Raw genomic sequence first — 12,261 nt, 5'->3', positions numbered from 1 at the left:
CACACTAACTGAAATGCTGGCCGTGTACGTTTCTGACGATAACCGCGACTGGAACGTCGCTTTACCATACATCACTTTCGCATACAACTCATCCCATCACAACACTGCCGAATTTTCACCATTTTACCTTGTGTATGGTCGTGACCCCACCTTGCCCTTCGACATGTTGCTACCTTCAGCAGTACAATCACCTAGCACTGGTTACGCTCGCGATGCTATTGTCTTAGCCGCCCAGGCCCGAGAGGTCACCTGTTCTTGCCTCACAGTCTCGCAAGATTCTCAAAAGCGACGCTATGGCCTTCAGCACTGAGGCCACCTTTTTTCACCTGGTTCCCTTGTCCTTCTCTGGACGCTTTCACCTCTCGTTGGCTTGTCGGAAAAACTACTTTCCCGTTATTCTAGTCCATACCAGATCTTGCGTCAACTGTCCGACGTGACATACGAGATCACCCCAGTTGGTCAGCCTTCAGTACCTCCCAACGTCACCAGCGATGTTGTTCACGTTGGCAGGCTCAAACCCTATGTCCCCCCATTAATTGATGCTCTATAACTTGCACCGGGACGGAGCTAACCCTGCCGGGAGGGGAATGTTACGGTGAAGGGACAAAAAAAGGTGACATGGACTAGAGGAAGATGAAGACTGCCCGTTGCCTGAACGCCATTTACACCAGTTGTAAATATACATTATTTTACACTCGTGGGCCTGCTTTCTTCCTTCAACAATATTTCATTCGCTGTGCATTTTGCTAACCCCTCCCTTCTGATTCATTTTTTAATGAGATAAATGCTACTCCTTACTGTTCAAACTGGATCAAGACCTTTTCTTTTATTTTTTAGCATGCTTACTAGAGAGTGAAAGCATTGGGCGAGACTTTCGCAGCCTGTCTTGACATAAAACAAAGTTCTGTGTTAGTCAGGAAATTTTGCAGAATTTGGAAATGTCAACTTGGTAAACACCCTGTATTTGCCTTTAATGTCTCTCTAAGCATGTTGTTGCACTAATGGTTTGTTTACCTGTGGAAATAAAAATGCAGCTGCAGTAAACATGTCTTCAAAATGCTACTGCCTGGGAATGCACGTCTGCAACAATCCTTGTTTGCACATGTGCAAAGAAAGGGAGTGGACTAAAGCATTCTGGGCTCAGTGGGTGGCATGGACAAAGGAGGGATGAAAATAATGTGGCAGAGGTTAACCACTGTGGGGTTGCAGAAGAGGTTATCTCGCACAAAGTTGTGCTTCATTCTTTTGAAGAAAAGAATGGGCACAGCAGCAGCACTGCCTTCTCTTGGGGGGAGCAAGTAGCATGCCCGATGCCTGCAAGCACTTTCAGCACTGTGACTCGACAGCATTGCACTCGCTGTGGAAGCCAGGGTTTGTCTCTGCAGTACAGGGTTGTGCAGCAATTGGGAATGCACAACCACACAATGTAAAATTGACCTTGAAGCCACCATCACTTGGAACGAAACATTGAAAAGAGATGTTGGAACATAGGTGGTTTAAATCAACCAGAAGTAATCGACAACTCTTGCGGCCCTGCACATTGGGATATGGATGCACAGAGTACTGGGAATTATGGCCACAGGTGAGGAATCAACCACTTGTGGCTCTTTAATGTGCCATTCTTCTTCAGAAAACATTTAAAGAAATTTCTAAATGATTCTTTTCAATACAGCTAAAATTGTTTCGGGGATCTTTTGGTGAAACTAGAGTGCTTGCACATTACTGCAAGCAATTCACAATTCCAGTGCTGAGCCGTTCCTGCATTTATTCTCCACTCGCCTTGGTGCTCTGAGGGAGCCAGACAGTGTTGTGTGTGGGCATGCAGGTGGAGGGATGGTGCCATCTCCGGGACCCCCTGGGGGCATGCGGCCCCCACCCGATCGTTCGGCACCGCCTCGACCATACTACCAGGTGAGCCTCCAATTTTATAGCTGGGTGGGGGCCACATGCATCGCACGCCTAACAAGAACTCTGGGCATAAAATTTCATACTGAGCTATTGCCATTGGTAGAACAGCCGAGACTGCATAGCCAAGTTGCACTTCGAGCTGTATAACTAATTTTGTTAATGTTTCAGTGATTCAGCAGTAAACTACTTGAAAGGTTCCTAGATAAATCTTGGCGGAAGACATCTTGTGACTTGGCATTTATCAACAATATCCCACACGAAAGAAAGAAAAACAAAGACCAACCAATGAAGTTAGTAGGCCAACAAAAGCACTGGCACTGTGAGACTAAGAATATTGTAATGTTGCTCGTTATATTTGTTTGAGGTAACACTTACATGGTGCGAAGACACTGAGATAGCGTTAATCCCTTCCACTGTCGCCTCGCCTTGGTGTCCATTAAAGGATTACCCGCACGGGGAACTGCTCCACGCTCCATGTGTTGTCACACATAGAGTTTCTCGCTGTGTTACCTAGAGGGAAATCTGGCACCACTGTCTATGGGAGTTTACTAATGAGTGCTGTGCCATCACGGCAATGACGGTATAAGGGGGCTTGTGTTCACTGGTGTTGTACGAGGCTTCGTCTAAAACGGGGACATGTCTACACAAGGTAATGTGCTCTTAACATAGAATCTTCATTAAAAGTTTTCTTTCACCCATAGTACAACTTTCGATTAAGTTTACTCACCTACAATGTAGAATCAAGCCATGAAAAGCAAGAACAGACAACAAACTGTTCCAAAGCGAGCGTGGACCTTGTAATCTGTCCTCCAACTTTAGCAGCCTGCTGATACTTTTTGTGTTTCATATAATTGGACATCCTATCACAAGTCCCTGTAATTAAACAAATAATGTTTTTGTGTGATAATAAGGCTAAAACAGCTCTTTACGTGCTGTTTTAGTAGAAAATTAATCATTTGACAGGCGAAACGGTACTAGCCGGGCACATTTTCAAGGTGTCCTGGCTCGCCGAGGACGATGCTAATCCGAAGTCACCAAATACTGGCGTTCTCATGCATACAACAGTGCAGCAGCACAAGATTTCTCTCTAGGTAATGTTGTGAGAAACTGTCGTAATGTCACGCAGTTACAAAAGCCCCTCTGCTTCTCCTTCATTCACATGTGCAGCACAGATGCAACGTCAGTGTTACCAGGCAGATTAAGCTCGCACACGTGTATGGGCATGGACATCAGGCCATTGCCATGTGGGTCCTGGCCCACTATTCGAGAGAACATAATACAGAAGCAAGCATTTGTTCTATCAATGTGCAGTTTTTACAGTGGTGCGACACTGCTTAAATGATATTGCGTGACAAAAAAAAAAAAAAAACGACGTGGACTTGAGAGAAGACGACACACCAAGTGCAAACTTTCAACTACGTTTATGGTGCCACTGCGTCGACTTTATACATGGCAGGCAGCATAGACCACGCATGCGCTTACAAGAAAGTGAAGTGCGAATTCATGTAACATAGTTATGAGTCATGTAATGCCGTGTCCAAGAAACTTAATTCTTTTTCTGTGAGAGCCAGAGATGGGAAGCTAACCCACATATCGCCCAATTTCGCGATCATCTGCGCTTCAGATATTTCACGGATGAGCTGCGTGCTGCCACGTGAAACAATCGTGCATTGATCCTCGAGGTTTGCATCCATGATCGCGGCAGTGGATCGCCAAGAAACCACCATAGCCGTTTTTTACATTGTTGCTGTGTTCGCAGAGCTGATGATTGAGGCAACGCCCAGTTTGTCCGATATATTTCTTCCCACATGAAAGCAGGAGGTTGTACACCACCCGGTGGACACACTCTACAAACTTTTTGTGGTGATGCTTTCTGCACTTATTGGAAGGGACAGCATTTGGATCCTTCAGCCTGCAAAGCCTACCGAGCTTGTTGGGAGCAGAAAAAACAACTCTTACATTTGCCCTTTGGGCCATCTTTTTCAAGTTTTGGGATATCCTGTGCATGTAAGGTATGACACTTACTTTAGGGCATATGCCGGGAGGGGCATCGGCAACTGACTTCTGCGTGCTCCAGCACGCAGAAGTCAGTTGTCATTCCGCTGACGGCATGCGCGCGAGCTGTTTTAATGTCTCGTTTTGCACACCGCATGATTTTTAGCACTGTGCACAAGGACACTTGACTAGCAGTATAAATCGTGCTACACGAACACTGAGGCAGAACAAGCGGATCGCAGAGCATGATCACGTACTGGAACACGGTAGAAAATGGCATAGTTTCGGTACCTGTGCACGTGACTGCACGACCGTGCGAACAAGTAGACGAAGTTGAAGTACATCTCGTTTGGTTCGGTGCGAAGTAAAACAAAAAACACGCAGACATTCTGTTTGTGTGTTTATTATTATTTCTCCAAATTTCAATTCGTCAATTCAAGCAACAGATCACACAAATAACAGATGGTGCCTTGAATAATTCTCGAAGTCACGTGTCACCACGAGTGACTCCACACTGCGGACTCGAGTATGTAGGCGCAGGAACGCGAGTACGTCACCATTCGGCTTGGAGTGTAGCGGCTGTGAGGAGAAGGGAAAACGGTGTGGAGATTGAAATTTCAGACCTTTCCACGGCGCGTAGCGATATAATTCTTTGCAAACACGATCGTCGGTGCGCATTGTATGCTCTGCGCTTGTCAGCTCAAAATGGCCAGCCCTGTTGAGGGGCCCTTTAAACAGTACGTAGTATGGATTAACAATTAGCCCAAACCACTGCTTTACTCTGATGTTTTTGTTTGATGCCGTGGTGGCCTAGCAGCATGAAAGCAGCCTCAAACTTACTGAAGCTGCGAGCCAGCTTTTCAGCCAGCCCCCTCTTATCGGCAAACACTTGCATGGCAGATTCCTCGTTGGCGTTGCATATTCTCTGTGCGCAGACGTGGTAGCGCTGCAGAAGTCGTGGGATGCTTTTCTCATTGCGGGTTGCTGTTTTCGTCGCAACGATTGCATTCACGAGGCTGATGTAACGCGCAGCGCTGCTACTGTCAGGCCCACATCGCCCGTGCTGTCGCTTTCTGTCTTGTCCTCATCACTATCGTTAGGCGACACTTCGGCAACAACAGAGGCAACGATGGCGAAAATTTGAACCTCGTAGCCGACATCTCTTCGCGGTCGCACCAGGGCTGCTGAGCATCTTCTTCGCATTCCAAATGCCACACACTGTAGTCAACAGTAGATCCCTGTCACATGCCAGCGCCGACTTCTTTGTGCCACGTTCGATAGCACGAACAATGTCCAATTTTTCTTGTATGCTGAGCATCCGGTGTTTTTTATCCAAGCCTCTGCATGACGCACGTCCTTACTTGCACAATGCTCTCGAGCATGGCGCTGAAATGATGTGGCTTCACGCACAAATGCACAGGGCGCTTTGGGTTTGTTGTTCTGATCTTGAGGCTTGTTGTTCTGCCGGGACATCCAACGGGGATGACGCACTGCCGTGATTGCACGACAAAAAGTGGAAACGCTACTTATTGCCACGTCACTATTTGTGCCAGCTACACCCTGATGGGGACAGACAATGACCGGGCCGCTCGAGAGTATGAGCACGATAAAGAGAAGAAGAGGACGTTCTTTTGTGCTGGCCTGCCTTCTGCACGTCCTTTTCAAGTACAATGCGGTACTGTGACTTGCCGCAATAAAGCCTTGTCTTTGTGACCTGTGACACTGGTGGAGGTCCACATGCTGCCGCTACGCGCCGCTTGTTTGATGAAAACTGTGCCTCCTTCGGCGACAGCCATGCTGACTGGCAAGTGAGCCCATCTAATCTACAATCCCGCTCACAGTCTCTAGCACGTTTTTCCTCGCCGAGTAGCCGAAGTTTTACTGACGTCGCCAGTGGTCGGTCTCCCAGCCCACGGCAGGGAAACTGAAAGCAGCAACCTCTGGGGGGAAGGTTGCAAGTCCTCAATTTGCCGAAAATCCCCCACTTTTGCCAAAAAAGGACGCTGACAAAACTGACTGCCTACCTCGCTGTAAGGATCGACACGCACAAAATGACGGCCTTAGTCAACACCGGCGCGACCTTTTCTATAATGAGTGAGCTGCTGGCAGACAAACCCAAAAAAGTGAGAATGAAATGGACGGGTTCTTACGTTCAAAACACTGGAGGCCAGATAATGACACCTACAGGCCAGTGTACTGCAAGGCTCACGATCGCGAGCGTAGCTTTTTTCGCCACATTTGGGATTCTACCGGAGTGCTGCAAATCACTCATATTAGGAATTGACTTCTTAAGGGGGGACCTGGGCCTCGAGCAATACCATTATTGATATTGCTGCTAGAAGAATGAAATTTGTAGGTAATGTGTAATTTTATGTATTTGATGCAAAATGTAATTAGTTTTTCTCTGTATAATGAGAAAAATATTTTATACAACCTTTCCTGTTCCCATGTTTTGGGATGACTGGCAGAAAATGTTTTGCAGTAAGAAATGTAAAAGTTATGTGAACATATTCCTGAATGCTCAAGGATTGCAATAAGCATTGTCTCATGTTTCTACCTTTGTTCTATCCAACGTTACAAAAGTTCTAAGTTGTAACTTGACATGCAATATGATTTTTCTTAACTTCGATATTTCAATATGTTCAAAGTTGGAGAAATGTGGTATTATATACTTATTGCACTCCCTGGGAACCTAGCTGTCAAATAAAGCAAAATTTATTCAAATTGGATGATTAGGCAAGTAACTATGTCTCCTGGAAAATTGCTGATTACCAAAAAAAGTTTGTTGAGAAAAGTGGAAAATACTAGTCACCATGTGAAAAAAGCATTTTATTCTCCTGGCTGCATCAAATTGTCAGCCAGTGGCTCAGAAGGCTCCAGGGGAATAATGTGGATGCAGATTTCCTCTCTGCCTCCGCTTTGCAGCTGCTTGAAAAGCTGCCGAGGACATTCGCTTTCTTTTTGCACTAACAACGTGACGACAGTCCTTTTCAGGGGGGACACTGCTGTTGATATTATGTTCATTTTTTCATGACTATTAATGAAACTTTCCAACCATATTGAGATTTTTGTGCTGATTTCAAATATGTAATTCTTTTTTCAATAGCACTGAGCACGTGTTGATGGACGAGTTGGTTATACATGATTTCAACGAAGGCGCCAAATAACACAACGGACGAAGGAAAGCAACACAGGACAACAAACGTGGTTGTCCCATACAACCTTCCTTCGTCCGTTGTGTTATTTGGCGCCTTCGTTGTAATTTTTGCAATAGGCCATTGACTTCTAAGTATAAATCAAAGTCATTGTTAATCATTTGCAGAAACATTAGAAAAATAACCGTGCTATAAAAATTCATACTGGCACATGCCTAATACTAGAAAACATAAGGAACACAATGGTAGGAATATAACTTGCATTAGTAACTCTATAGCAATTCAATCATCACTGTTCCAAATGTGGGTTCCCTACTGTCTGGTCTAAAGCAGAACTAAAAAAAATTAAAGCATAATTTCCTAAATTTGTTCCTACCATTTTGTACGTTGCACACTCAGCTACGAGCCACAACAAAAATTATGGCTCAACTTGCCTTGGATGTAGAGATATCACTGCGGCAAATCAGCAAGAAGTAAAAAATAGGGTGTTTTGAGAAAACGAGAAAAAAAAAGAAATACATTCACTTTTAATAAAAAATGTAGAAAGAATTTTGCAATATTTTGCAGTGAAAGGGGCTAAAAGCCACCAGGAATGTTGTTGCTCTGACTGCGGCTGCCCAAATGTGGCAAAAACATCGTTTAGCGTCATTCGCCGATTCCTGGTGGCTTCCATCGCGCGCACTGCAAGGTTGCCGTTTACTTGGGGGCGAGCTGCACGCCGACGCGATATTGCCGCAGCACGAGCATGTGATAACAATCCTTATGGCGAGGCCATATTCCCATTCGCTTTTGCCTACTGCGACGCTACCGCTGCACACCTTGCACTTGACAAACGACATCAGTGTGTTCATGGAGTCCTACTGACGATAGCGATGCCTGCCTCGGCATCGATGGTGCAGCTGCAACGCTGTCGGCGCGAGTGAGGAAATGCGACTTCCGCTTTGTTGCTGGCATTGAAGCAAGAAGTTTTTTGAGCATTCATCTCCCTCTGCAGCAAATCCGCACGCTGCAACATTGCAGTGTCACGCCGAATGCGGCTGTTGTCCGGAACACTTTGACGCGTTTGTGAGCTGGCTAGGCCTACTTCGGCATTGTCCGTGGCTTTGGCAGCACTTGAAATTGGCGGCAGACTATTCTTGATGTTCTCTGGAGGAATGGAATGCTTTTGAAATGCTTTCTTCTTTTTGCCAAAGTTGTGCCTTGTGGCGAACTTCCCTAGTGGATCAGACATCGTAGCGCACTTGTCACAAACCTAAGAAACGCGCCGTCGCGTCGCCTGCAGAATGGAGGTGACGACAGGAACCTTGCGCAGCCATCCACAGCATGCGTTTCTGGTCACGCACTAGTCGATGAATGGGATCGCATATTTGGACTTTTTTTCTTGCCGGATTTTAGTGTCATCGGCGAGCCATTGGAGTCACTTTTGGCGGGACATTGAAGAAGAAAGACCCCTCTTTCCAACGAGACCAAGATGGCTGCAGTCGTGCGCGTAGGAAAAGAACTAAGCGTTGCGATAAAAAGGGTTGTTCTTGCGTGGAATTCAGCTCAAAGTGATGTTATGAATTGATATTGCAGGCAAAATACAGTCAACGACCGATTTTTTGGACCCTCTAGGGAACGTAAAAACGTCAGAAAATTCAGGCAGTCCGAAAAAATGAATGCGTGCAAAAAAAACTCACCTTTTTTTTTTCTTTTTTTCCCCTGAGATCTAGAGGTAAAGGGCGAAGTACCAGGCTTCCGAAACCCTGCCAAAGCATCACTGAAGTGGCTATAAAAAGAGGCACTCAAAAACTCTGTATGCAGCCGACTGCCGGTTTATTATGTACACGTGCATCGTCGGGCAGCCGGTGTTATTGCTGCAGTGTCTTGAAGAACTTGTTGATTGTTGTTTGGATGGCGTTCCGGTTGCATGCGATCATATTTGCCTCGATCTGAGCAAGGGTCATGTCAGCACTGTACACCGATGAAAGAGTCAACAGTGCTCGTGTGAACTCGGTGCTTGTAGGTGGCTCAGGCATTGGCTCCTCATTTTCAACATCGGAGTCTTCTGAATCCCCCACAACCTGACGGACTATTTCCTCGTCAGTCAGTTGTGCGCAGAAGTCGAGCTCGTTGTCAGCGTCAATAGACTGTCAACAACAAACCGACAGTACTGCTTTCCGTGCTTTGATGCCATCGGCGAGGACGACGAAGACGGAGTGGGGGCCATCGAAGGCGAGCGAAATCCTCAAGTTGCGAACAGTGGGGTTCGCTGACGAGCGTCGAAGCACCCATGCCTAGCGTCGCAGAGCACACTTGACACAGCAGCACAACCACACACCACGCTGCGCAAACAAACGAAATGGCGCTGCTCCGGAAACTCCGCCGGAGGTGGAAGTGTGGCGATGAACACAGCCAGCGTGGCCAGACCTAATCGGTGTGTGATGGCTAGATTCGGCTAGTTGTGGTTCAAAGCGGTGATATGCTTCGGCTGCAAGTCGATTTCCTTCGTAAGGGCGCTGCGCGAGGAGCCAAAGGACCTTCTGTCGCGTCAAAAAGTCCGGAAAATTGGATGGCGGGGGGTTCGAGCGTCCGAAACTTCAGATGTCCTTATACATTGATTCTATGGGGCTCGTGGCAGTGCCGCGAAGACGTCCGAAATATCAGGCATATCCGAAAATTTGGGCGTCCGAAAATTCAGTCGTTGACTGTACTCTTCTGCGAGATGTGAAACTTGGTGAATTAAAGGAACAGTAGCTGTAGGTATTGAAAATGTTATTTCAAAAAATTGATTTTTCTCGCAATTTTTTTGCCTCAAGACTCGTGTCCCCCCTTAAGGGAATACGGTGCCATTGTCAACATACGTGACGGCATGGTAGCATTTTCTCTTGAAAAAAACACGACCCATGGCACAGAACCCCAACGCCGAGCCTTGCGTGTTATCGAAGAGGACGTGTGCATACCGCCGCTATCATGGGGACTTGTTTCCATCAGTTGCGGTGCACAGTATAAAGAAGACGCAGTATCGGAACTTGTAACTGCCCTTCTATTCCACGAAGGTGTTGCCATCGCCCGTGGCATCGTCAGCTTAGTTGCCGGTCATGCGGAGGTGCTCTTGACGAATTTTGCAAACGAACGTTGGCACATCAGTAAAGGCACCGCTGTCGCATGCCTAGGTGTAATCGACCGCGCTCAAGACTGTTTTGCCATACAAGAAGAAGCACACTCGTTGTTGACATTGGTCTGGGCTTAACGCCAACAGAATGACACTATCTTATCAAACTGCTCAAAGAGTTTAAGGACTGCTTCTCATCTATGTCGTGAGTAGGTCAAACGCTGCTGACAAAGCACCGCATCATCACGGAGGAGACCGCAAGACCCATTCAACATAACCTGTATCGTGTGGCTCAGAAAGAATGTGACGTAATACAGCAACATGTCGAGAAAATGCTACAGGATGATGTAATCCAGCCATCACCGAGCCCTTGGGCATCACCTGTAGTGCTTGTAAAAAAGAAAGATGGTATGTTGAGGTTCTGCATTGATTATCGTAAGTTGAATCACGTTACAAAGAAAGTTGTTTATCTGTTGCCAGGGATCAATGACTCTTTGGAGAGGCTACGGCATATGTGTTCCTTCTGCACTATGGCCCTTAAAAGTGGATACTAGCAAATAGAGGTGGATGAGCGCAATCAAGAGAAGACTGCTTTTGTGATGCATGATGGGCTTTACAAATTGAAGGCTCTGCCTTTCAGCTTATGCTCGGCCCCAGCCACGTATCAAAGGCGCATGGACACTGTCCTATCCGGTCTGAAGTGGAAGACTTGCCTGGTGTACCTCGACAACGTAATTGCTTTTTCTGTCACTTTTGAAGGAAACTTAGAATGGCTGCTGTCAGTTCTTCAAGCATTGTGGTCCGCGCAGCGTACACTGAAACCAGAAAAATGTCACTTTGGGTTTGAAGAATTTCAGTTCCTAGGTCATGTCGTCAGTCAAGACGATGTTAGGTCTGACTCGGATAAAATTGCAGTCGTTGCAAAGTTCCCACGGCCATTGGATCAGAAGTCAGTCAGACGCTTCCTGGGTCTCTGCGCCTATTACCGGCGATTTGTCACGGATTTTGCGCACCTCGCCTCTCCACTCACCCACCTCACAAAAGAAGACGTGTTTGTATGGGGAGAGGAGCAAGAAGCGGCATTCAGACGTTTTACAGCAACGTCTACAAACTGTGCCTGTGCTCGCTCACTTTGTTGAGGATGCATCATCAGCGATCCACACAGATGCAAGCAACGTGGGCCTTAGCGCTGTTCTCGTTCAGTGGCAAGACGGTGCCAAAAGAGTAGTTGCCTGTGTGAGCAGAACACTGTCACATGCTGAATCCAACTACTCAACCACGGAGAAGGAATGCCTGGCTGTCGTAGGGCAGTCGCGAAGTTTCACCCGTACTTATACGGCCATGCTTTTCAAGTCGTAAGCAACCACCATTCCCTTTGTTGGTTGACGAATATGAAAGATCCCTCTAGACGTTTGGCACGCTGGAGCTTGCAGCTTCAAGAATACGACATAAGAATAGTCTACAAGTCGGGAAGGCAGCACTTAGATGCCGACTGCCTCTCGAGATCACCGATTGCACCACCAAGTGCCGACGATCATGAATACGCAGGTTTCTTAAGAGTTGTCGATGCGGCCGCCATCTCTCGGCAACAGGAAGATGACTGGGAGCTCAACTCACTCATAGAGTTCTTGAAATGGCGAGCTACGAATGTGTCGGAATTATTTTCAAGGAGTCTACCTTCATTCTGTTTGCGTAATGGAATTCTCTACAGGAAGAACTTCTCTTCAACAGGGAAGAGCTATCTGCTAGTAGTTCCCGAAAATCTGCACAACAAAATCGTGCAAGCCTGCCATGACGAAGCCACGTCGGGCCACCTTGGTTACACGCAAACATTGGCACGAATCAAAGAAAGGTACTACTGGCCAAGACTCGCAGCAGAGGTGAAACATTACATTCGAACTTGCCTTGAGTGCCAGCGACGCAAAGTACTACCGACTAAACCCGCTGGTCTACTGCAGCCCATTGCTGTACCGGAAACGCCGTTTACTCAAATTGGAATAGACCTTCTTGGCCCCTTTCCAGTATCTGGCAGCGGCAACCGATGGGTCATAGTCGCGACCGACTATCTCACCCGATACGCGGAAACCAAAGCGATTCCGAGCAGCACTG

At 46.8% G+C, this 12,261-nt stretch overlaps 1 protein-coding gene across 2 annotated transcripts in view; it reads left to right on the top strand.

Moving 5' to 3' along the window:
* The window catches only part of Bap60 (Brahma-associated protein 60), a 327,819-nt gene that overhangs the window by 50,690 nt on the left and 264,868 nt on the right, over positions 1-12,261 (top strand). For both annotated transcript variants that reach the window (XM_075682910.1, XM_075682911.1), the window contains one exon: positions 1,826-1,911. In XM_075682910.1, the coding sequence (XP_075539025.1) occupies positions 1,826-1,911 (86 nt within the window). The remainder of the gene's footprint in view (positions 1-1,825; positions 1,912-12,261) is intronic.

This window comes from Dermacentor variabilis, chromosome 2 (assembly GCF_050947875.1).
Source record: "Dermacentor variabilis isolate Ectoservices chromosome 2, ASM5094787v1, whole genome shotgun sequence".
Taxonomy (NCBI): Eukaryota; Metazoa; Arthropoda; class Arachnida; order Ixodida; family Ixodidae; genus Dermacentor; species Dermacentor variabilis.
This window is presented reverse-complemented; position numbering and strand designations above follow the sequence as displayed.